At 43.3% G+C, this 27,265-nt stretch overlaps 1 protein-coding gene across 1 annotated transcript in view; it reads left to right on the forward strand.

The window, feature by feature from the left end:
• acer3 (alkaline ceramidase 3) overlaps positions 1–27,265 on the forward strand; it is a 165,869-nt gene that overhangs the window by 16,308 nt on the left and 122,296 nt on the right. Inside the window, exon 2 of the mRNA XM_067985669.1 lies at positions 14,253–14,363. Within this exon, the coding sequence (XP_067841770.1) occupies positions 14,253–14,363 (111 nt within the window). The remainder of the gene's footprint in view (positions 1–14,252; positions 14,364–27,265) is intronic.

The following is a 27,265-nucleotide window of genomic DNA, read 5'->3' on the forward strand; positions in this document are numbered from 1 at the left end:
TGTCTTGTTGAAGTTGTACAAGACATTAGTAAGGCCACACTTGGAATACTGTGTACAGTTCTGGTCACCCTATTATAGAAAGGATATTATTAAACTAGAAAGAGTGCAGAAAAGATTTACTAGGATGCTACCGGGACTTGATGGTTTGACTTATAGGGAGAGGTTGGATAGACTGAGACTTTTTTCCCTGGAGAGTAGGAGGTTAAGGGGTGATCTTATAGAAGTCTATAAAATAATGAGGGGCATAGATAAGGTAGATAGTCAAAATCTTTTCCCAAAGGTAGGGGAGTCTATAACGAGGGGGCATAGATTTAAGGTGAGAGGGGAGAGATACAAAAGGGTCCAGAAGGGCAATTTTTTCACTCAAAGGGTGGTGAGTGTCTGGAACGAGCTGCCAGAGGCAGTAGTAGAGGCGGGTACAATTTTGTCTTTTTAAACGCATTTGGACAGTTACATGGGTAAGATGGGTATAGAGGGATATGGGCCAAGTGCAGGCAATTGGGACTAGCATAGTGGTATAAACTGGGCGACATGGACATGTTGGGCCGAAGGGCCTGTTTCCATCTTGTAAACTTCTATGATAATCTGAAATCTTGCTTCACAATCTTTGTCCTTACCCCTGTAACAAGTCTGGGGAAGCAGTGCAACTCGACCACCTCCTAACCTGTTAACTGAAAGCTGCCAAGAGATGGGCACTAAGACCAGCCTGTGGGCAGAAAGATGAAAAGGAATGGGAAATGGCGACAGGCAGTGGCAAAGTTAGAAATTTCTGAATGGAGATGTAAGTACTGAGATTTATTTTTCCAGGTCTAGGGAGGAGGAAGAGAATCTGGGGAATCTACATCTACACACAATTTTAATTTTTGACCCCTCATTTGATGCATTTTGTGTATTCCCTTCACTTGGTTACTTTTTGTCTATTTTATCTATAATTTGATAGCAATGGTTTCCTGGTACTGCTCGACCAACTACGTTTCCAGCCGTTGTTAGTTACTCTTATACTTTGAGTAGGTCATGGCATGACGCTGGCCTGCATGATCCCTCCTTTCGCTCCACCTTTAATAGTAGAGCTGTCAACTATGTTGACCCTACTCTTTGGAGCTCTCTCCCCAATTGCCTCTGCCTCTCTACCTCCTTCCCCATCTCTAAAAGCCTTCTCAAAATATATCTTTGACCAAGTTTGCAATCACCTCCTAATTCTCCTGCAAAGGCTCAGCACCAATTCTTTTTCTCTTTAGACAATTTTTTTTATCTTAAAGTCGCAAATTGTTTATTTCAGGTTTAAGTTTCTTGAACTTTTGAATCCGTAACAGCTTTTTCTAGTCTGAATGCTTCATCCATAGCAGTAGCAGAATGTGTTTCTATAGTTTTGAGTCTGGCTTTCAGCTTGCCATTCTCATCTTGGAGCCTTGTAATTTCCTTGCTTGAGATTGGACAGTGAAGCATTCAGTGGTTTCTGAGCATTCTTTCTTTTCCGATGAGGCAAATTCTCCCTTTCACATTCTGCCACTTGCTCCATTGGAACAGGAGGAGGCCTTTCAACTCCTTGCGCCTGTTCCACCATTCAGTTAGATCATGGCTGATCTGTACCCCTCAATTATGTTTGCCCGCCCTTGCTTCATATCACTTGATGTCCTTACCTAACAAAAATCTGTTGATCTAAGTCTGGAAAGCTTGACTCACCTGACGAAGGAGCAAAGCTCCGAAAGCTTGTGATTTCAAATAAAGCTGTTGGACTATAACCTGGTGTTGTATGACTCCTTACATTTGTCCACCCCAGTCCATCACCGGCATCTCCACATCATGAATATTTTTAAGGCTGAGTTAGATAGATTCCTGATTAACAAGGGAGTCAAAGGTTATAGTAGGTAGACGGGAAAGTAGGGTTGAGGTCACAATCAGATCAGCCATGATCTTATCAAATGGCAGAGCAGGATCGAGGGGCCGAATGGCCAACTCCTGCTCTTAATTCGTATGTTCGTAATTCGTAAAGTCAACGTCGGTCCCTTAGATGATGAGACTGAGGAAATAATAATGGAAAACAAGGAAATGGCAGAGGAATTGAACAGATATTTTGTATCTGTCTTCACAGTAGAAGACACTAATAACATACCAATAATAGTAGAAAATCAAGAGGCAAAGGGGAGGGAGGAACTAAAACAATCACTATCACTATAGAAAAAGTACTGGGTAAACTAATGGGTCTAATGGCTGACAAGTCCCCTTGACCTGATGGCTTGCATCCGAGGGTCTTAAAGGAAGTGCAGTAACCTTTTTATGTGGTACCTTATCGAATGCCTTTTGGAAATCCAAATATACTGCATCCATTGGTTCACCTTTGTCCACCCCGCCTATTACTTCCTCAAAGAACTCTAATAATTGTGTCAGACACGATTTCCCCTTCATACAATCAAGGAGAGTCAACTTGGTTTTATTATGAGTCTCCAAATGTCCTGCTACTACTTCCTTAATAATGGATTTTAGCATTTTCCCAATGACAGATGTTAGGCTATCTGGTCTATAGTCACCTGCTTTCTGTCTCACTCCCTTCTTGAATAGGGGTGTTACGTTTGCGGTTTTCCAATCCGCTGGGACCTTTCCAGAATCTAGTGAATTCTGGAAGATTACTACCAATGCATCCACTGTCTCTGTAGCCACTTCCTTTAAGACCCTCGGATGCAAGCCATCAGGTCCAGGGACACGTCAGCCTTTAGACCCATTAGTTTACTTAGTACTTTTTCTCTAGTGATAGTGATTGTTTTTAGTTCCTTCCTCCCCATTGCCCCTTGATTTTCTACTATTATTGGTATGTTATTAGTGTCTCCTACTGTGAAGACAGATACAAAATATCTGTTCAATTCCTCTGCCATTTCCTTGTTTTCCATTATTATTTCCCCAGTCTCATCCTCTAAGGGACCAATGTTTATTTTAGCTATCCTGTTCCTTTTTATATACTTGTAGAAGCTTCAGGCTTACCAGTAATCTTTGCCACATTGTATGCTTTTTCTTTTAACCTGATACCATCCTTTACTTCCTTAGTTAGCCTTTTGTGGAGTCTTTCCTTCTCACAGGGATATATTTTTGTTGCAAGTCATTAAATATCTTTTTAAATATCTTGAAAGAACATCAGGCCTAGAAGCACAGCTGACTGTATGCCTCCCTGACTCGATGATCGGCCCAGCTTACATGCCGATTCAGCCGGCACTTTGGTCAGCTATTCTACTGCCACCCAGACGGAAAAATCGGGACATTTTAACCAAAACTTACTTCTGTTCTTTGTGCCTGTAAAGCAGCTGAGTGTCACAGCCCAGTGAAATGCTGGTGTGATGGGGAGATTGCTGAATCGGGAAGGTGCGTGAACTATCTGCTGTGAGACTCTGTTTTTCTTTATTCCCTATTTTTTAATGATCTTCAGGCACTTCAATCAGCTGTTTGATTAGTGCGGAAACAGAACCAAGAAACAGTGGAAGAGCTTACAGGTGTAATAGGAAAAAGTATACAAGAGTAATCTACTTGGAAAAAGCATGCTTCTCGGACTACAATAATGGTTTATAGCTGAGCAAAGTCCACTCTGGCAACTGAAAATTACAGCCTCCAATAGGAAGATAGAGGATTAAAATAATCTACTGAAGAAAATGTAATACTTACAATATGTGAAAGAGGGACGAACAGAAGCTGTACCATGTCTTATGTCAAATCAATGAGCCCAAGAGCGTTACAGTGCATTGTGTAAGGACCCGGTCAGTATTTGTAGTGAAAACGCAAATGTGCTGGAAATGCACAGCAGATTGATTGTTATCTGAAAGAGGAAGATGAATTATTGTTTTGTGTGTAATCTTTCATCGAACTATGATCTGCATGCTGGTGCATCTTACTGCAGTTATACAGGGCCTTGGTGCGACCACACCTGGAGTATTGTGTGCAGTTTTGGCCTCCTTACCTAAGAAAGGATATACTTGCCATAGAGGGAGTGCAGCGAAGGTTCACCAGACTGATTCCTGGGATGGCAGGACTGTCGTATGAGGAGAGATTGGGTCGACTCTGCCTGTATTCACTCAAGTTTAGAAGAATGAGAGGGGATCTCATTGAAACATACAAAATTCTGACCGGGCTAGACAGACTGGATGCAGGGAGGATGTTTCCCCTGTCTGGGGGATCCAGAACGAGGGATCAGTCTCAGGATAAGGGGTAGGACATTTAGGACTGAGATGAGGAGAAATTTCTTCACTCAGTGGGTGGTGAACCTGTGGAATTCTCTACCACAGATAGCTGTGGAGGCCAAGTCACTGAATATAATTTAAGAAGGAGCTAGATAGATTTCTAGACACAAGGCATCAAGAGGTATGGGGAGAAAGCGGGAATATGGTATTGAGATAGAGGATCAGCCATGATTATATTGAATGGCGGAGCAGGCTCAAAGGGCCGAATGGCCTACTCCTGCTCCTATTTTCCATGTTTTTATGTTACAAGACCCCTTACTGCAACATTCTGATGCACTGTTTTGTTAGGTAAGTGTGAGCAAACCTGTACCAGATTAGAATTGCTTTGCCATACAATCTATTGGGCATTATTACGCTTGGCTCAATAATAGAAGGACTATAGATGTCAGAATAAAATAGACAGTTTTGCCAGATCTTATACCTGAACTCACCAAAAAATTAGATTTCAATCAATCAATTACACACCTTTGCATACATAGAATGTACAGCACAGAAACAGGCCATTCGGCCCAACTGGTCCATGCCGGTGTTTATGCTCCACATGAGCCTCCTCCCACCCTTCTTCATCTAACCCTATCAGCATAACCTATTCCTGTCTCCCTTGTGCATTTATCTAGTTTCCCCTTAAACGCATCTATGCTATTCACCTCAACTACACCTGGTGGTCATGATGTGGAGATGCCGGTGATGGACTGGGGTTGACAATTGTAAACAATTTTACAACACCAAGTTATAGTCCAGCAATTTTATTTTAAATTCACAAGCTTTCGGAGACTTCCTCCTTCCTCAGGTAAATGTTCAGGATCTCCTTGAAGCCTACGCATTTATACATATAGAACAATACATGGTGTTTACAGACTGCCCCTGCAACTGCCCGTTGCCAAGGCAATCACCGTGTTCAGACAGAGAGGTGTCACCTGCAGAACCCCCGAATACACATTCAACAAAAAAACAAACAGGGAAAAAAAACAGAGAAGAAAAACAGAGAGAGGCAGAAACATCCGGAAGGCAGAGAGAGCCAGCAAATGACCCATTATATTAAAAACAGATAACATTTGTTCGCTGGTGGGGTAACGTGTAGCGTGACATGAACCCAAGATCCCGGTTGAGGCCGTCCTCATGGGTGCGGAACTTGGCTATCAATTTCTGCTCGATGATTTTGCGTTGTCGTGTGTCTCGAAGGCCGCCTTCGGGTAAGTGTACTCCAAGGCGGCCTTCGAGACACACGACAACGCAAAATCGTCGAGCAGAAATTGATAGCCAAGTTCCGCACCCATGAGGACGGCCTCAACCGGGATCTTGGGTTCATGTCACGCTACACGTTACCCCACCAGCGAACAAATGTTATCTGTTTTTAATATAATGGGTCATTTGCTGGCTCTCTCTGCCTTCTGGATGTTTCTGCCTCTCTCTGTTTTTCTTATCTGTTTTTTTTCCCTGTTTGTTTTTTTGTTGAATGTGTATTCGGGGGTTCTGCAGGTGACACCTCTCTGTCTGAACACGGTGATTGCCTTGGCAACGGGCAGTTGCAGGGGCAGTCTGTAAACACCATGTATTGTTCTATATGTATAAATGCGTAGGCTTCAAGGAGATCCTGAACATTTACCTGAGGAAGGAGGAAGTCTCCGAAAGCTTGTGAATTTAAAATAAAATTGCTGGACTATAACTTGGTGTTGTAAAATTGTTTACCTGGTGGTAGCAAGTTCCACATTCTAACCAATTTCTGGGTAAAGAAGTTTCGCCTGAATTCTCTGTTGGATTTTAATGCATATTCCAAACTAGCAGGCACTTAACAATAAGAACTATTGGAACTTTAGCACAGAAAATCAAGGAAACTAAATAAATCTTGCTACTGTTAAATCCAAAAGAGAGAAAGAAACCCAGCCATTTCACACTGAGGTCAATTGCAGGTTATAAACTCCAATTGAAATAACTGCCTCTTTTTGTATACTTATTTTTTAAACATTATTTAGTTGCAATTTGTTGGGCTTTTATAACTTTAAAAAAGAAAGGTTTAGGAAAGGAAAGCTATTAGACACTACTTGCTGTTGTCCATGAATTAGTGCTTCCGGACATTAGTCTTGAAGCTTGCTGTTTGTTTACCAGTTTGTACCTAATGTCGTCTTGTCCTGAAGTCATGGTTTAACTTGAAATAGTGCTCACCATTAATCTTTTCCAGTCCACTATCTTGTATGAAGTCCCTTCTTATTTGCCTTCTTTCAAGGCGGAAGAGTACAAGTTTTTATAATCTTCCTAACTAGGGCCACTAAAACTTGTGCTGGGACTTGTACCCCTTCTGTCATTGCTTGTAGGGCTTCGACGTTTCCCTTCTGTCTCGCTGACCAAAATTGAACGCCGTAGTCAAGGTGCAGCCTGACTGGACCAGCCACCTGTACAATAGTCCCTTTACTCTGCCTCTACATTGTGCCTGGGCCCCCAACCTGTGAAAAGCACCCTGCACATGCGATGTGATGTTTCTATTTTCCCATTATTCTCATATCGGTCCAGTTTTGTGCAAGCCCACTATGTACTAGTAGCACCCTTACAGCTGGCAAAGGAAGGAAACCGCAGCCCCATCAGTGCGGGCTGGATTCGGCAGATCTATGAAGAGAAAGGAGCAGTGTGCTTGCCCATTGCATCACACAGTTCCTGCAAACTGGCGTATGATAAAGGAGGCTGTGTGTACAGTGCTGTGCTATAGTTGAGCTACGTCCAACATATCAGGGTTTTTTTTTTAAAAAAGAGTTGATACATTTGTGCCGTGTAACTAGGATAGAAAGGTTTCAGACTGCCTGTGGCTTCAATACAGTTATATTTTGTACCTCCCTGGACTGATCCTTGGCTGGCAATTGAATATATTTATACCCTTATTTTGCCTGTACTTCCTCTTCATTATCAGAAGCAGAGCACCATTACAGGGACTAGATCTCTTAGTAAATTTTCATTCCAGTCCCAAAACACAGTGAATATTCTGTGCTTATCCCTTTTCAGCTCAGAACAGTGCGTAGAACGTTAAGGGAACTCTATCGGCGCCTTATATTGCTTCTGTCGGTTGTAGAATTGCTACATAGTGATTCTAGCACCAATCATTTTTGTAAAAAAAAATGTTAAGTTAAAAATAATCCTTGTTTCGTTATTTCTTAGCCTTTTGCCTGAGGGTGACTGAACTGTGTATACTACCACATGTTTCACCTCAGCCCTGGAGATAGAAGTGGCTGGGTTAAGAGTAAGAGAAATTCCATTTTGCTTTTATAAAGAAATTTGTTTCACTGTTGAGAGACTTTCATGTAAACTAAATGCTGCACGCATTTTACAGGATTGGCTCCCGGTCCGGCAAACCCTCAATTTTTAAAAATTCTCATAATTGTTTTCAAATCCTTCCATGGCCTCGCTCCTCCCTGTCTCTAACCTCCTCCAGCCCAACAACCCTCCGAGACCTCTGCGCTCCCCCAATTCTGGCCTCTTGTGCATCCCCGATTTTCATTGCTTCACCATTTGCGGCCGTGCCTTCAGCTGCCTAGGCACTAAGCTCTGGAATTCCCTCCCTAAACCTCTCTGCCTCTCTCTCCTCCTTTAAGACGCTCCTTAAAACCTACCTCTTTGAGCTTTTGGTCACCTGTCCTAATATCTCCTTTTGTGACTTGGTGTCAGATTTTGTCTGATAACGCTCCTGTGAAGCGTGTTGGGATGTTTTACCAAGTTAAAGATGCTATATAAATGCAAGTAGTTGTTGAAGAAGGGGTGGACACCGATCATATGTCAGATCATATGTACCATCCACAGGATGCACTGCAGCAACTCGCCAAGGCTTCTTCGACAGCACCTCCCAAACCCGCGACCTCTACCACCTAGAAGGACAAGAGCAGCAGGCACATGGGAACAACACCACCTGCACGTTCCCCTCCAAGTCACACACCATCCCGACTTGGAGATATATCGCCGTTCCTTCATTGTCGCTGGGTCAAAATCCTGGAACTCCCTTCCTAACAGCACTGTGGGAGAACCATCACCACACGGACTGTAGCGGTTCAAGAAGGCGGCTCACCACCACCTTCTCAAGGGCAATTAGGGATGGGCAATAAATGCTGGCCTCGCCAGCGACACCCACATCCCGTGAACGAATGAAAAAAAAAAGATAGACGGTGCAGAGGTAAGCGAATGCTGGGTTGAAGATGTAGATTTTGAGGAGGCTTTTGAAGGAAGGGAGGCAAATATATTTAGGTAGAGAGTTCCAGAGTGTAGGAGGAGGAGAAATGCACAGTGGACCAGAATGCGTTGAATAGTTTCCAGGAGCAGTGTGGTTTAATCTGCTAGAACACCGAGCGAGCCCAGCGATGTGGAGTGGCACTACAGCTGTCTTCCTGATGAAGATATGATGTGGAGATGCCGGTGATGGACTGGGGTTGACAATTGTAAACAATTTTACAACACCAAGTTATAGTCCAGCAATTTTATTTTAAATTCACAAGCTTTCGGAGATTTTCTCCTTCCTCAGGCAAATGTTTCAAGATCTCCTTGAAGCCTACGCATTTATACATATTGAACAATAATACATGGTGTTTACAGACTGCCCCTGCAACTGCCCGTTGCCAAGGCAATCACCGTGTTCAGACAGAGAGGTGTTACCTGCAGAACCTCCGAATACACATTCAACAAAAAAACAAACAGGGAAAAAAAACAGAGAAAAAAAAACACAGAGAGAGGCAGAAACATCCGGAAGGCAGAGAGAGCCAGCAATTGACCCATTATATTAAAAACAGATAACATTTGTTCGCTGGTGGGGTAACGTGTAGCGTGACATGAACCCAAGATCCCGGTTGAAGATAGGCTGAGGAAATTGTGGTTGTGCGCAGACTTCATAGTATTTGCATAACAGACATTGCGGGTGTTGTAGTGTAGTGGTTACGTTACTGGGCTAGTAATCCATAGGCCTGGACTAAATAATCCATAGAACGTGAGTTCAAATCCCACCACAGCCGGACTCCTTATCCTGAGACTATGTCCTGTAGTTCTAGACTCTCCAGCCAGGGGAAACATCCTGTCAGCATCTACCCTATCAAGCCCTCTTAGAATCTTATATGTTTCAATGAGATCACTGCTCATTCTTCTAAACTCCAGAGAGTATAGGCCCATTCTACTCAATCTTTTCTCGTAGGACAACCCTCTTATCCCAGGGATCAATCTAGTGAACCCTCGTTGCGCTGCCTCTAAGGCAAGTATATCCTTCCTTAAGTAAGGAGACCAAAACTGTACACAGTACTCCAGGTATGGTCTCACCAAAGCCCTGTACAACTGAAGCAAGATCTCCTTGCTCTTGTACTCCAAATCCCTTGCAATAAAGGCCAAAATACCTTTTGCCTCCCTAATTGCTTGCTGTACCTTCATGTTAACTTCCTGTGTTTTGTGTACAAGGACACCCAAATCCCTCCAAGCACCAACATTTAATAGCTGCTTTCCATTTAAAAAATATTCTGTTTTTCTATTCTTCCTACCAAAGTAGATAACCTCACATTTCCCCACATTATACTCCATCTGCCACTATCTTGCCCACTCACTTAACCTGTCTATATCCCTTTGAGACTCTTTGCATCCTCCTCACAGTTTACTTTCCCACCTAGCTTTGTATCATCAGCAAACTTGGATACGTAACACTCAGTTCCTTCATTGAAGTCATTAATATAGATTGTAAATAGCTGAGGCCCAAGCACCGATCCCTGCGGCACCCCACTAGTTACAACCTGCCAACCCGAAAATGACCCGTTTATTCCGAATCTCTGGATGGTGTTAAAGGAAGACTTGCATTTACATAGCGCCTTTCAGGACGTCCTAAAGTGCTTTACAGCCAGTGAATTACTTATTGTTGAGCTTCAAGGGTTGAGCTTATTGAGTGTTGGTGCAGCTGCAGCCATCCAGGCAAGTGGTGAGTGTTCCATTACACACTTGACTTGAGCCTTGTAAATGGTGGAGAGGCATTAAGGGGTCAGGAGATGAGTTGTATTATTTTGGTACATTTTCCAAAGTTGGAAACAAAATTAAAAGTACTCCATGCTCCAAACAAGAGAGAGTTAGAACTTATTGTGCATGAGAAGCTGTTGTGGCACAGTTTTTTTTTATTCGTTCATGGGATGTGGGCAATGCTGGCAAAGCCAGCATTTATTGCCCATCCCTAATTGCCCTTGAGAAGGTGGTGGTGAGCCGCCGCCTTGAACTGCTGCAGTCCGTGTGGTGAAGGTTCTCCCACAGTGCTGTTGGGTAGGCAGTTCCAGGATTTTGACCCAGCGACGATGAAGGAACGATGATATATTTCCAAGTCGGGATGGTGTGTGACTTGGAGGGGATCGTGCAGGTGGTGTTGCTCCCGTGTGCCTGCTGCCCTAGGTGGTAGAGGTCGCGGGTTTGGGAGTTGCTGCAATGCATCCTGTAGATGGTATACACTGCAGCCATGGTGCGCTGGTGGTGGAGGGAGTGAATGTTTAGGGTGGTGGATAGGGTGCCAATCAAGGGGCTGCTTTGTCCTGGATGGTGTCGAGCTTCTTGAGTGTTGTTGGAGCTGCACTCATCCAGGTAAGTGGAGAGTATGCCATCACACTCCTGACTTGTGCCTTGTAGATGGTGGAAAGGCTTTGGGGCATCAGGAGGTGAGTCACTCGCTGCAGAATACCCAGCCTCTGACCTGCTCTTGTAGCCGCAGTATTTTTGTGGTTGGTCTGGAGCCGAGCGGTCCTGGCGGAACCCAAACTGAGCATCGGTGAACAGGTTATTGGTGAGTAAGTGCCACTTGATAGCACTGTTGACGACACCTTCCATCACTTTGCTGATGATTGAGAGTAGACCGATGAGGCGGTAATTGGCCGGATTGGATTTGTCCTGCTTTTTGTGGACAGGACATATCTGGGCAATTTTCCACATTGTCAGGTAGATGCCAGTGTTGTAGCTGCACTGGAACAGTTTGGCTAGAGGCATGGCTAGTTCTGGAGCACAAGTCTTCAGCACTACAGCCGGTATGTTGTCGGGGCCCATTGCCTTTATTATATCCCGTGCATTCAGCCGTTTCTTGATATCACGTGGATTGAATCGAATTGGCTAAAGGACTGGCTTCTGAGATGGTGGGGATTTGTGGAATCTCTTAGCTCTGTGTATAACATGTTGCTTCTGCTGTTTAGCATGCATGTAGTCCTGTGTTGTAGCTTCACCAGGTTGGCACCTCATTTTTAGGTATGCCTGGTGCTGCTCCTGGCATGCTCTTCTACACTCCTCATTGAACCAGGGTTGATCCTCTGGCTTGTTGGTAATGGTAGAGTGAGGAATAGGCCGGGCCATAAGGCTACAGATTGTGCTGGAATACAATTCTGCTGCTGCTGATGGCCCACAGCGCCTCATGGATGCCCAGTTTTGAGCTGCTAGATCTGTTCTAAATGGGATAGATTCAGAACAGTGGTAGTGCCACTCAACACGTTGGATGGTGTCCTCAGTGTGAAGATGGGACTTCATCCCCACAAGGACTGTGCGGTGGTCACTCCTACCAATACTGTCATGGACAGATGCATCTGCGACAGGTAGATTGGTGAGGACGACGTCAAGTAGGTTTTTCTCTCGTGTTGGTTCGCTCAGGCGCAGGCCCAGTCTGGCAGCTATGTCCTTCAGGACTCGGCCAGCTCAGTCAGTAATGTTGCTGCCGAGCCATTCTTGGTGATGGACTTGAACTGTGCCGGTGGGACAGGATATACCCAGGAATGCTGATGGGAGAGTCTGGGACATTAGCTAAAAGGTATGATTCGGTGAGTATGGCTATGTCAGGCTGTTGCTTGACTAGTCTGTGGGACAGCTCTCCCAATTTTGGCACAAGTCCCTAGATGTTGCTGAGGAGGACTTTGCAGGGTTGACTGGGCTTGGTTTCCCATGCCCGCTGCCTAGTGGTCCAATGCCGGGTGCTCCGTCCGGTTTTATGCTTATTATACCTTTTTTGTAGTGAGATTGTACAACTGAGTGGCTAGCTAGGCCATTTCATAGGACGATTAAGAAACAACCACATTGCTGTGGGTCTGGAATCACATATAGGCCAGTCTGGGTAAGGATGGCAGGTTTCCTTCCCTGAAGGACATTAGTGAACCAGATGGGTTTTTACAACAATCTGGTAGTTTCATGGCCACCATTACTGATACTAGTGTTTTTATTATTCCAGATTTTATTTAATTAATTGAACTTAAATTCCCCAACGTGGCGAGATTTGAACTCATGACTCCAGATTATTCTCTGGATTACTAATCCAGTAACATAACCATTATGCTACCGTACCCATAACTTAGTTCTTGTGTAGTGCTGCTGTTTTTATTTCTCATTTATCTACAGAATGCTATACAACAGTAGGAAAAGTAAACAGAATGGCAGCCTCCAGGCAATTTATATCTGTGCCCAATGACTGAAACTGATTGCATTACAATAATAGCATGCCTAACAATAATGATAGAGTTAGTTTACCAATATGCTGTAGATAAGGCAAGTGATTTGTCGTGTCGCGACATCCTATGGCAAACTCTGTGACTTTCTGTGCTTATTGGCCAGCTTGGTAGCTTTCTTGTCTGAGTCAGAAGGTCATAGGTTCAAGCTGCACTCCGAGGGTTTGAGCTCATAATCTAGGTTGACAGTCTAGTACAGTATTGGGGGAGTGCTGCACTACCAGAGGTACCGTCCACCCGTGAAGTGTTAAACTGGTGTAGTAGTGCAGTAGTTATGTTACTGGACTGGTAATCCAGAGGCCTGGACCAATAATCCAGAAAACATGAGTTCAAATCCCACCATGGCATTTTGAGAATTTTAATTCAGTTTTTAAAAAAAAAACACAAGTCTGGAAATAAGCAGCTGGTATCAGTAAAAGTGATAGTGAAGCGGTCAGGTTTTGTGAAAACCCAACTGTTTCACTAATCTTTTAAGGAAGGAAACCCGTCTGGCTTATATGTGACTCCAGACCCTTAACCCTCAACTGTGGTTGACCCTTAACTGCCCTCTGAAGTAGCCTAGCAAGCCACTAGTTGTATCAAACTAGAATCCACAAGGACTGCAGTGGTTCAAAAAAGGACCTACCGCCACCTTCGATGGGCAGTAAATGCTGACCTGACGAGTGAAGCCCACGTCCTGATAATTAATTTAAAAAAAACCCGAGGCCTGTTCCACTGGTTCAGGTGAATATTAAAGATATTGTGACATTATTCTGAGTAGAGCAGGGCGAGTTCTCCTGGCCCAACATGCTCCCCCAACTAACGCTAGAGTGCTGAGGTCAGTTGTAGTGCAAAAAAGATTCACAAGGATGATACTAGAACTGAGAAGATATCCTTTATCAGGAAAGGCTGAACAGGCTTGGAGCTCTTTGGAAAAGAGAAAGCTAAGGAGTGATCTGATAGAGGTTTTTAAGATAATAGGGTTTGATCGGTTAGATGTAGAGAAAATGTTTCCACTTTCCAAAATTAGAGATCATCAATATAAGATAGTAGCTAATAAATGCAATGGGGAATTCAGGAGAAACTTCTTTACGCAAAGGGTGGTTAGAATGTGGAACTCGCTACCACAAGGAGTAGTTGAGACAAATAACATAGATGCATTTAGGGGGAAGCTAGATAAGCACATGAGGGAGAAAGGAATAGAAAGGTATCCCGATAGGGTTAGATGAAGTAGGGAGGGAGGATGTTCATCTGGAGCATAAACGCCAACATAGACCAGTTGGGCCGAATGGCCTGTTTCTGTCCTGTGGTTTCGATGTAACTCTACCGCTCTGTTTGAAATCAGCTCCCTCAGCACGGACTGTAACCCTCCTGGTCTGTGTGGCTCAGCTACTGACTGGCTAAAGTCGTTGAGTTGCCAGAGGAGCTTTTCCCCTATTCTTCTAAATCATCCGTAGAAATTGTTGGCCAAGAAATGTAGTTAAATCCTAATGTGGTTGTACTCAGAATTCAGCTGTACTTTATGTGCAGACCAAACACTACAGCAGTTGTTGGCTGCTTGGCATTAACCTTCACTCTCGTTCTTTTTATTCTGCAGGGAATACTGTAAGTAACCTGATTATGATCCTACCTCCTATCTATGGTGCGATTCAGACTGTAAGAGATGGCCTTGAAACTCGTTACTTAGCTGCATTTTTGGGCCTCGCAGGTATGTTCTTTTTTTAATATAGTTCTTTTTCTCATTTGTGATGATTGTTGTTAAAATTGGAAGTGTCACCTTTTATATATTTAAAATTTGTTTTTCCAGTTAGTGCTTTGCACTGAGGGTTATCAGTGCTGGGGAATGGAACACTTTTTCTACTACTTGTACCCAATATCAGTATTGGGCAATCTGTGAATTGTCTTTTTTTTTTCTTTCCTCCCTCTTCCCTTCCTCCCCCAAAAATGCTCAATCTTATCATGCTCCCCGGGTGCTGTCCTTGCTGAGTTTGCTCACAGCATAGACTGAGGATGAAACCTGGAAGTTTTGTGGTCAGTATGCACGTGTCTCGGGTACAGCACAGCCCGATACAGAATGAAGTTCGTTGTACTCTGCTCTAACCACAACCCGTTACTGAACCAATAGGAATATTTCTGTTTCCCACCATTTGGGCCACTCTGGTTCTAATTTTTACTGTAATATGAACAGTTTTGTGCCGACGCCCAATGGGGACTGATACTCCCCAAACGGACTGCACCCTGACAGTTGTCAGAGAGGAGCCTTTCATCCCATCATTCTGGGCTGACCCTTAGGTGAAAAATCACTGCACCAGTCCTGCACTGATGTACCTTTTGAAAAACACACAGGTGCATTTTTAATCCACTGGTCAATCTTTTATTTTTCATTTTTTTTAATACTCTTTTATTTTCTTTACATTTTTATAGTGATGGCATTAGAAGAGCTGCTTTGGAGAAGTTACAGAGCCCATGCCCATGCTCAGTAGCTTCTTCCTGCTAGACCCCTTCTCCGACTGTCCAAGAAAGTCATCCTGAGACGACCAAAAATATTATTTTTTCTATTGCGTGCCCCGTGGCATTGCTCACCGGGGGTGAGGGGCTGGCAGGAGAGTTGGGTTGATTCTGGGACCTCCTGGGTCCACACAAACCATGTGCTATTTAGTCATGTGCTCAGCAGGGAGCAGTCAGGCAACCAGAAGAAAATCATTCATTCATACAGACACAGAACATTTGGTAACTGCCACCTTCAGGAGAGGAGGAATCTTGCTAAGTCAGGGGTATCTGGTATCTTGCCAAAAATGGCCATTCTTCCTGTGTGAGTTGAAAAGAAACAAAGAAAAACTTGCATTTCTACAGTGTCTTACATGACTTCAGGATGTCCCAAAGTGCTTTACAGCCAATGAAGTACTTTTGAAGTGTAGTCACTGTTGAAATGTAGGAAAGGCAGCAGACAATTTGTGCACAGCAAGGTCTCACAGACAGCAGTGTAATTTGATAAGACCAGATAATCTGTTTCTTTTATGTTGGTTGAGGGATAAATATTGGCCAGGACATTACCCCTCAGCAGTGAGCATTGGTAGGTTATTCAGCAGCGGAGTCCATGGCAGTTAAGTCATAGGAACATAGGAATATAGGAACAGGAGTAGGCCATTCAGCCCCTCATACCTGCTCCGCCATTTGATAAGATCATGGCTGATCTGTGATCTAACTCCATATACCTGCCTTTGGCCCATATCCCTTAATACCTTTGGTTGCCAAAAGGCTATCTATCTCCGATTTAAATTTAGCAATTGAGCTAGTATCAATTGCCGTTTGTGGAAGAGAGTTCCAAGCTTCTACCACCCTTTGTGTGTAGAAATGTTTTCTAATCTCACTCCTGAAAGGTCTGGCTCTAATTTTTAGACTGTGCCCCCTACCTCCTAAAATCCCCAACCAGCAGAAATAGTTTCTCTCTTTATTCACCCTTTCTGTTCCCCTTAATATCTTTTAAACTTTGATCAGATCACCCCTTAACCTTCTAAACTCTAGAGAATACAACCCCAATTTGTGTAATCTCTCCTCATAACTTAACCCTTGAAGTCCGGGTATCATTCTAATAAACCTACGCTGCACTCCCTCCAAGGCCAATATGTCCTTCCGAAGGTGCAGTGCCCAGAACTGCTCACAGTACTCCAGGTGCGGTCTAACCAGGGTTTTGTATAGCTACAGCATAACTTCTGCCCCCATGTACTCTAGTCCTCTAGATATAAAGGCCAGCATTCCATTAGCCTTATTGATTATTTTCTGCACCAGTTCATGACACTTCATTGATCTATGTCAGGTCCTTTTTTGACATAACCTCCTGGTTTTCGACCTAAAGTGCATACCCACAGTTTTGCACATTTTAGGAGGAATCACGGAAAACAGTCGGCTGCAGAAATGTTGAAGTTCCCATCCCCCGCATGCCTGGAATGCTGAAAGCAGTTTTTGCTGCCTCACGACTGCCTTGGTGGAGGTTAGTTAATTGCACAGATCAAAGATCATACCTGGGAGCTTTGTGGCCTGTGTTTTCTCAGTATGAGACTGCAGCACAAAGTGTGTTTATTGATTGAACCATTTTGGATAGGGAGGGAGTGGTTTCTATAATTTAGCTCCAATCTTTTTTGTGTTTGTATTTTAGATAAGCTCTGCCCCCCCCCACCCCCATTAAAGTATTGTGGTTTAGCACAAAATGTGCAAAAGATTACATGAACGATTGAACCATTACGGGACTGTCAGTCCACTAACCGAATTGGACGTTGCAAAGCATTCAGGTGTACATTAAGTTAAATTTAAATGAGATCAGTTCAGACAATGAAGGCCCTACGACCCATTTTATCTCATCCTTCCAGAATACTAATCCTACAGCCTACTCAGTATAGCTTTAACATCAGGCTGAACAGGCAGGCAGGACCTCAGTATTATCTGGGGAACAGCACCTCAGATAGTGCAGCCGCACTTGCATGGTATTGTGCCAGAGAGTCAGCTCACCATATGTGCTGAGAGGAGAGAGCGCTACTATCGAGCCAAACTGACACATCAGCAGGAATTTTCTCTACTTTTCCACAAAAAATGAAAAATCTAAGGATTTAGCTGTTGAAATGCTTGGCTTCTCTAGGCATGTTCTGTGCTAAGTTTCTTCAATGCCTTTCAAGTTGTTTTTAACTATAAAGGAGTGCAGATATGCAGGTCCCGTTCCAACAGCCGCACTCCGCAATATAAACAGCCGGACCGGCAGAGAACCAGTGATAGTACACATCCATGAAAAAGGCTGAGGGCTAAAGGCTGCTCTCTCTAAAATCCAGGTGAGCAGCCAACATTCCTTAATACCAATGTTTTTGCCCAAGGTGAACACACATTACAAACTCAGAATGCAGTCAACCTTTCAATTATCACGTTAAAGTGGATCTTTGTTGAGTTGCAGTGTTCCTTTCCTAGGATTCAACTGCTTGTTTAAGAACAGAAAATTTAGGAATGAAACATTAAATCCACTTGGAATTCATCTGTGTGATTAAGTGCCTGTGATTTCTGTGACTCGTAGCCCTCCCTGAGCACCAGGCACAAAGTGAAGATTGCTGCCGATGCGGTGGTACATGGGGGTCACTCTGCCAAGACTAGAATCAGAAAACCCATTAATATTAAAGTCTAAAGAATACAAGCACGTTTTCCTCGCATTATGTGTGGAAATGATGTTGGAAGCTTCTCGCTAATATTAAAAAGCCTCCAGAAGATCAGTTTGCAGCCAGTTTCATACCCTTTTATGAAAACCAATTTGGAAAGTTGCTTCTGCGAGGTTTGCATTAGTTGTGTGATTCAGATTGAATCTCGTGTTCACTGTCAATTTGGGTCAAGTAAAGCAATGGAAATAGATAGATTAAGTGGACTGGGCAGCAGACGAATTGAATGATGTGCTTGAAATGTTGCCTAGTTCACTTCAGAATGATTTTACAACTTGGTGCATTCCAGACTTGGCACTAAACAGTGCATTGTGTATATCTCCATCTGAGCTGATTCCATTTCTGGCTTTAAGCTCCTCAGATTTAGTGAAGCAGGCTAGGTCCAGATGCTCTGGATTCATTGTCCTTTTTTTTTATATCGCCCATTTATATTGAGAGTTTGGTTATTGCTGCCACACACCCCTGAAATTGGCTTTAAATTCTTAATGTAACTTCTCCCTCCTATATCCTCCACCCGCGCCCCCCTCATATGCCCTGGTATGCTGCAAGTACACTTGAGGTTTGCTGCTGTTGCCTCCAGTTTGCTGCTGAAACCTGTTTGGACACATGGCAGCATGAATTGGTTGGTGACTTGAACCTAATCAGCTTTTCAAATAAAAAATAAAGTTAACACCTACAAATTGCAGAGGCTGCTGTTTGCTTAGAGTTTTACCCCACTTACATTGTGAGACTAGTTTACAGCAACAGTAGTAATTGCATGTCCACAGTTGCTCAAAAGTCCCATTTGTGACTTACGAACATACGAAATTGACTGGTCCGTCAAGTTTGCCCCCCACCTCGACGGCCGGAGCATCATGGTTAAACAACAGCTTGCAATTATGTAGCGCTTTTAATATGGAAACCGTTCTAAGTGCTTCACAGGGGCATTATTAAACAAAATTTGACATCGAACCACATAGGGAAATATTAGGACAAAAGAGGTAGGTTTGAAGGAGTGCCTTAAAGGAGGCGAGTGAGGTGGAGAGGTTTAGGGAGGGAATTGCAGTGCTTAGGGCTTAGACAACTGGCGGCATGGCCACCAATGGTGGAGTGATGAAAATCTGGGATGCGGAGGCCAGAATTGGAGGAGCGCAGAGATCTCGGAGGGTTGTAGGGCTGGAGGAGGTTACATAGATAGGGAGGGGTGAGGTCATGGAGGCATTTGAAAACAAGGATGAGCATTTTAAATCGAGGCCTTGCTGGACCGGGAGCCAATGTAGGTCAGTGAGTACAGAGGTGATGGGTGAACAGGACTTGGTTAGGATACGGGCTGCAGAGGTTTGGATGAGCTCAAGTTTAGGGAGGGTGCAAGATGGGAGTCCAGCCAGGAGAGCAATGGAATAGTCGAGTCTAGAAGTAACAAAAAGGCACGGATGTGGGTTTCAGCATCAGATGAGCTGAGGCAGGGTGGAGATGGACGATGTTAAGGAGGTGGAAATAGGCGATCTCGGTGATGGGTCGGAAGCTCATTTAAGGGTCGAATAGGATGCCAAGGTTGCGAGCAGTCTGGTTCAGGCCTCACAGTGGCCAGGGAGAGGGACGGAGTCGGTGGTGAAAGAATGGAGTTTTTGGCAGGGACTGAGGACAATGGCTTTGGTCATCCCAATATTTAATTGAAGGAAATTTCTGCTCATCCAATACTGGAAGTCGAACAAGCAGCATGACAAATCAGAGAGAGTGGAGGGGTTGAGAGAGATGGTGATTGAGGTATTGTCACCGTACATGTGGAACCTGACGTTGTGTTCTCAGATGATGTCGTCGAGGGGTAGAATGTAGATGAGAATTAGGAGTGGGCCAAGGATAGATCCTTGGGGGAAACTCCAGCGGTAAGACTTCCTCCCCCCTCCCCCCACACAGCCGTAAAATCTCCTGGAAGAGGCAAAAAAAAGTAGAAAAAAAAACAGGGCCGATAAGAGGAAAATATACTCTGGAAAATTCCTCTGACCCCCCCCACAGGCAATCAAAACCAGTCCAGGAGACCACATGGACCAAGTGTTATCTGTAAAGCCACTTACCTTCCACATGATGAGATCTCTGCCGCAGTCAAGAATCGGTCCAGCTCCCTCTTGAAGGCATCATTATGCTTCTAGCTGCAGACCTTGGATCACAGGGAAGATCGCGGCACAGGTCTCTGTCATATTAAAAGAAAATAATCTACAAGTTTATAGGATAGCTCCTTTCCCCTGTCTATTGACCGTGACTGTTACTGACTACCATTGCAGTGCTTCATTGCTTGGGCTACAGATTAAGTGATGACTTAATGGTCTTTTGAATTCAATGTGAACTGATTCACTAGTTTGGTCATCTGTTTTATGCAGTGGTCGATGTGAATGACAGTTGAAAACCCCTTGATTTTTTTTCATCTTTCATAATAGGGTGTGGATGGGAAGATTTTTTTTTTGTGTGGGTGTGTTTAGGCTGAGTTCTCTATTCTGGGCTAATGGTCGTTGATCCTGAAACATACTCTGAATAGTTACGAGCAGGAGAATCTAATCACAGAGACATTGACAGCTGCATCAAGTCACAAGTTGTTTTGTCTTTCCCTTTGTTGCAACTGTAACCCTTTGTTGTAAATACTGTGTGTCAGTTTTGTTTGCTCCTGCGTGTTGTGCCTGGGGTTGCAAAAGATAGAGGCAAAGCCACTTTTCACATTATATTAAAAGCTGTTCCTTGACCTGCAAAACCCTGGTCATTAACATTTATCAGATGGTATTCATGAATTAAAAATATATAAGATTATACATTTTATTCGAGAAACTCCTACTAAATGGTCTTAGTACATTTAATCAGTGTATATAAATCTTTTTTTTCCATTTCTGTGGATTTGTTTTTAATTGCCAGCTGGGTTGGTGAGAGAAGTACTACTCTGGCCAAATGGACGAGAGGGGAAAAATTCACCCATTGTTTGAAATCATCATGCACTGGCCCCTGCAGGAGTGTGAGTGATATGAAACAGTACTTCAAACTAAACTATGACAGTTGGACGAGAGGATGCACGTGGTATCAATTTTTTTGCTTTTTTTTTAACCCTTTGTTTTTTTTTTTGGGTTCAATTCCTACAGGTGAGCCCTTGCTCTCTCTGTTCCAGGGTCTTTTCACTTGCTCAGATGTTTAGGTAAATTTGTAGCTTGGCCAGGCATCAAATCTCTGCATTTTTTGTTTCAGCTTAGCTGCTTTGTCACATGATCTTCCTTGATTTCAGAAAATGGCAGAATAACACTACATTAGACTGTGACTTCGGCTTTAACTGCACAACAAGTTTATTCAACAGTAAAAGAATAAGTAAATATAGCAATGACACAACATGGATTTTACAGTGATTATTAAGTTTAGCTACCTCCTCGTGTAAGTAGAAAATAAATAGTTTTACAGCTGTTGTACTAAACCAAGTCTTGTTATCTGGTGTTGCTTTTCTTTTTCACACCATTTCATTCTTCAAAGGCTTCAGACAGATTCCCTGATTTGCACCAGTCAGCCGAAGAAATACTTTGCAGAAAACACTGGGACCAGTTAAATAACTGTCAAATTCCACGAAAGCTGCCAGTCAAACATATATTTAAAATAAATTCCCACAAGAAGTTTGTATTTGCATTTAATGGCTTATCTCCTCCCTTGGACATCTGGCTTAGGCAAGACACTATTTTAACAGTTGTATTGTTAAGGTGGGACTCTCTCTTCCTGTGAGTGAAGCTATTTTTTACCCCTTAGATAGTACTAAAGAAGTACATTCCAAGATATATATTATAGAAAAATGCTTCACTTTTGTCGCAACGGGTTCAAACTAATAAAGGGGAAACATAAGAAATAGGAGCAGGAGTTGACCATACGGCCCCTCGAGCTTGCTCCGCCAGATCATGGCTGATCTTTGACCTCACCACTTTTCCGCCCAATCCCCATATCCCTTGCAAGTTTATAAATAGGCGTAAGGAAGTTCTTCACAGAGTGATCAACACGCTGAATGTGCTTCCAGGTAGGGTAGTAGAGGTGAAAACCCCGGAATCTTTTAAGAAACAGTTGGATGTGGGGAGGAAATGTAGGGCCTTTCGGGATGGAGGGGCTAAGATGAGTCAAATGGCCTTCCTTATCATTTCTACCTTGTGATCTTGTTTGCACATTGGGTAAGAACAGGATCAGATTGACTGCAATGGACTACTATCTGATGCTCAAATGGTCTGTCAATGCTCATCTTCTAGCCTTACACCTGAAGAATGGCAATGTGGTTAAGGCTGGCCAGCGCCCATGAAAGTGTACCCCAGCCATTAATAATTCAAAAATTTACTTCCACCAATAGTATGCGATTACTAATAGTACAACAGACATGATAGAATAACTGGGTGATGCTGCTGGAGTATGAACTGCCCTTTGTCAAGTCAAGGTGGAATTAATCAGCAGTAATCACCAGCAGAAGAAACTTGATTGTTTTAGAGAGAACTCGAGTCTGGGGTCCCTAAACAGAGACCTGCAGAGGAAGGTAGTGTTAAAAAGAAAGAACGAACTTGCACTTTTATAGTGCCTTTCACAACCTCAGGATGTCCCAAAGTGCTTCACAGCCAATGAAGTACTTTTGAACTGTTGCAATGTAAGGCAGAACAGCAGCCAATTTGCACACAGCAAGGTCCCACAAGCGGCAATGAGATAAATGGCCCGATAATCTGTTTTGGTGACTTTTGGTTGAGGGATAAGTATTGACCAGTACATAAGGTGAGCTCCCCTGCTCTTCGAATAATGCCGTGGGATCTTTTACATCTACCCGAGTGGGCAGACGGGTCCCCCGCTTACGTTTCATCTGAAAGACGGCGCCTCTGATAGTGCAGCACTCCTTCAGTAATGCACGGGAGTGTCAGCCTGGATTATGTTTTCAAGGAGTGAGGCTTAAACCCGCAACCGTCAGACTCCGGCGAGAGAGCTACCAATGAACCAACACTGACACCTAAGTCCATTATTATTCGTTGAATAAAGCTGCTTTTGGGTCATCAGTCTCTGATGAGGCAGGGAAAGAGGGATCATAGAATGTTGGAGCACTGAAACAGTCCAGTCAGCCTAACCAAGTCTATGCAAGTGTTTCTTTTTCTCCACACGTACGCCACCTAGTCTAATAAACATTGTCTCTTGCTCTTTCCTCATAGATTCCTTTTTTTCTAGCAGCTTCCAAATTGCCATTTAAAATTATATATGAACTCTGCTTAAACAATGGAGTATAGCTGAGAATTCCACATTCTAACCAACCCCTTGTCAGAATATTTTTCTGACTTCCTCTTCAATTATTTTTCTTATTATACCATGTCAGGCAGTGGAAACAATCTTATCATAACCCTTTGTAATCTCTCAAACCTTTATCAGGACACCCTTCAACCTTCTCGGCTCTAGTGGAAAACCTCTAGCTTCTCGGGTTTCTTAATTGTAATCCCTTATCTCCACTAACATTCTCGTGAATGTACACTGCACCTTATTCATTGCTTTTATATTCTTATAATGGGATGCTCAAAACCGTGCAGAATACTCCAACTGCTGCCTTCCTAAGGTCTTGCACAAATTCAACATTATCTCCTTGCTTTTGGATTCTATGCATGAATAAAGAACCTTTTTATGGCCTTATCTACTTGCGCTGCCACTTTTAATGATTTCTGCTTCTTCGCCTATTCCATTTAAAACCTAAGGTGTATTATTACATTTTCCTATTTAGTTCCAGGAAATATTACTTCACATTTCTCTACATTGAACTGCATTTGATGCCCATCTGCACATCCTGACAGCCTATTCACACATTCTGATAGCCAACTAGTCTGCGCCAGTGTTTACCTTCCATGCGAGCATATAGTTCTAATCACATTTACCCAGCCTTTTCTGATATCCCTTGATTTTTTTTTACTTCATCCACCCAGTTATGTTGAATGTCACCTTGAATGTTGAAATGGTTTCTGCCTCAACACCCAATACTCTGTGTAAAGAAGTTCCTTTTATCCTCTGTTCTAAATCTCTTGGCATTTAATCTTGTGTCTATTGCCCTTCGTTCTTGATCCCTCAAGTATTGGAAACGACCTGCTTCTTTCTACCTTGCCTCGTCCTTTCATAATTTTAAACACTTCTATCATATTGCCCTGTAATCTGCAATGTTCTAACAAAAAAATTTTTCAAGTCTTTCTTTGACACCACAATGTTTGGATGTTTTGATCACTATATTTCTTTACATCGATGATGTGGAGATGCCGGTGATGGACTGGGGTTGACAAATGTAAAGAATCTTACAACACCAGGTTATAGTCCAACAATTTTATTTGAAAATCACAAGCTTTCGGAGGCTTTCTCCTTCGTCAGGTGAATGTGGGAATCCTTGAACGTTTCGCATTTATATTCAGAGAACAATACCTGGTGATTACAGATAATCTTTCCAACTGCCCGTTGTCAAGGCAATCAAAGTGTTCAGACAGAGAGGTGTTACCTACAGGACCACCGAATATACAAACGGCCAGAACACAAAACAGAGAGAGAGAGGGAGAAACATCCGAAAGGAAGAGAAAGACAGAAAATGACCCGTTGTATTAAAAGCAGATAACTTCTATTTGCTGGTGGGGTTACGTGTAGCGTGACATGAACCCAAGATCCCGGTTGAGGCCGTCCTCATGGGTGCGGAACTTGGCTATCAATTTCTGCTCGACGATTTTGAGTTGTCGTGTGTCTCGAAGGCCACCTTGGAGAACGCTTACCCGAAGATCGGTGGCTGAATGTCCTTGACTGCTGAAGTGTTCCCCGACTGGGAGGGGACCCTCCTGTCTGGCAATTGTTGCGCGGTGTCCGTTCATCTGTTGTCGCAGCGTCTGCATGGTCTCGCCAATGTACCATGCTCCGGGGCATCCTTTCCTGCAACGTATGAGGTAGACAACGTTGGCCGAGTCACAGGAGTGTGAACCATGTACCTGGTGGGTAGTGTCCTCTCGTGTGATGGTGGTATCTGTGTCGATCTGGCATGTCTTGCAGAGGTTGCCGTGGCAGGGTTGTGTGGTGTCGTGGACGCTGTTCTCCTGAAAGCTGGGTAATTTGCTGCGAACGATGGTCTGTTTGAGGTTGGGTGGCTGTTTGAAGGCGAGTAGTGGAGGTGTGGGGATGGCCTTCGCGAGGTGTTCGTCGTCATCGATGACAATTTTTCAAGTCTTTCTTTGACACCACAATGTTTGGATGTTTCGATCACTATATTTCTTTACATCGAGTTACATCTAAACTACAGCACAGAAACAGGCCATTTCGTCCAACTGGTCCGTGCCAGTGTTTATGCTGCACACTAGCTTCCTCCCTCCCTTCTTCATCTAACGCTATCAGCATATCCTTTTATTCCTTTCTCCCTCGTGCTTATCTAGCTTCCCCTTAAATACATCTATGCTATTTGCCTCAACTACGACTTGTAGTAGTGCATTCCACATTTTTACCACTCTTTGGGTAAAGAAGTTTCTCCTGAATTTCCCTATTGGATTTATTAAGGACTATTTTATGTTTATGACCTCTAGTTTTGGACTCCCCCACAAGTGGAAACATTTTCTCTACGGCTACCTTATCAAATCCTATCATTATCTTTAAGTCACCCCTCAGCCTTCTCCTCTAGAGAAAAAAAGCCCTAGCCTCTTCAGCCTTTCCTGATAAGGATATCCTCTCAGTTCTGGTATCATCCTTGTGAATCTTTTTTACACCCTCTCCAATGCCTCCATATCCTTTCTGTAATATGGAGACCAGAACTGTTCACACTAGTTCTCCAAGTGTGATCTAACCAAGGTTCTATACATGTTTAACATAACTACTTTGCTTTTCAATTCTATCCCTCTAGAAATGAACCCTAGTGCTTGATTTGCCTTTTTTATGGTTTTATTAATCTGCATTGCTACTTTTACTGATTTGTGTTTTTGTACCCCTAGATCCCTTTGCTCCTTTATCCCGTTTAGACTCTTATTATCCAAGCAGTATGTGGCCTCCTTATTCTTCCTACCAAAATGCACCACTTCACACTTATCTATATTGAAATTTATTTGCCAATTACGCGCCCATTCTGCAAGTTTGTGATTGTTCTCTTGCATTTTGACACATTCTTCCTTTGTATTAACTGCATCCCCCAATTTGGTGTCGTCTGCAAATTTTGAAATTGTTCTTTGATTTGCAAATTTAAATTGTTAATGTAAATTGTGAACAACAGTGGTCCCAGCACCGATCCCTATGGAACACCACTTCCCACCTTTTTGCTAGTCTGAGTAGCTACCTTTAACCCCTACTCTCTGATTTCTGTTTTGTAGTCGGCTTGCTATCCATCTGCTACTTGTCCCCTGACTCCACGTGCTCTGACCTTAGCCATGAGTCTACAATGCGGTACCTTATCGAAGGCCTTTTGAAAATCCAAATATATTACATCTACTGCATTATCCTTGTCTAGTCTTTCTGTTACTACTTCAAAGAATTTAGTAAGGTTGATCAAGCATGACTTTCCCTTCTGAAATCCGTGCTGACTACTCTTTATTATATTTTCATTCTCGAGATGACTTTCTACTACATCTTTGAGCTGAGCTCCATGGCAGATGAAATTCATGACTGGGTAGTATGGTTTGAGTGGTTAGTTGCTTACTTGCATTGGATCTTAGATTTCTGAAATTATAAGGCAACTATTTTATAAACTAGAATACAGCTGATCTGATGGAATGGGCAGTTTCCTGTTCTAGTCCAGGTGGGTCACGCTCGGCCCCACCCCTCCCCGACTGACTGACCGGCCCTGTCCCCTCACAAAATACAGAAAGCTATCTTTCTAAACACGTGTTCCCAGAATGGAAAGCCAGACCTTATCAGAAGAAGTATTTTAAGAGAGGGTTTGAAACTAGACCACTTTTGGCACCTAGTATATAGCTGTTGACTTGTGGTTTGTGGCCTTGTGTAATACTTTTTTTCTTTATCCTCTTTGATCGATATGAATGCATTTTGCAATACGTTTGATTGTTTGATCTGTTGTATGCATTTTGGAAGCTTAATCTGATCTCACAAATTCAGTGTTGTTTCTGTCTGTGCTGATATGACCAGTAGTTAATAAATCAACCCTGAGCTGAGTTTCCGACCCAATATCCTCTCTGTGACAAAGACCGCCTACTTCCACCTCTGTAGCATCACCCATTTCTTCTCCTGCCTCAACCCATCTGCTGCTGCAACCCTCATCCATGTTTCTTTTGCCTCTAGACTCAACTATTCCATTTCTGTCCCGGCCGGCCTCCCACCTTGTACCCTCTGTAAACTGCAGCTCATCTAAACCTCTGCTGCCTGTATCCTAACTTGCACCAAGTCCTGTTCACCTATCACCTCTGTGCTCTCTGACCTACATTGGCTCACAGTCCAGCAATACACATTTAAAATTCTAATC

Source organism: Heptranchias perlo, chromosome 6 (genome assembly GCF_035084215.1).
Source record: "Heptranchias perlo isolate sHepPer1 chromosome 6, sHepPer1.hap1, whole genome shotgun sequence".
Taxonomy (NCBI): Eukaryota; Metazoa; Chordata; class Chondrichthyes; order Hexanchiformes; family Hexanchidae; genus Heptranchias; species Heptranchias perlo.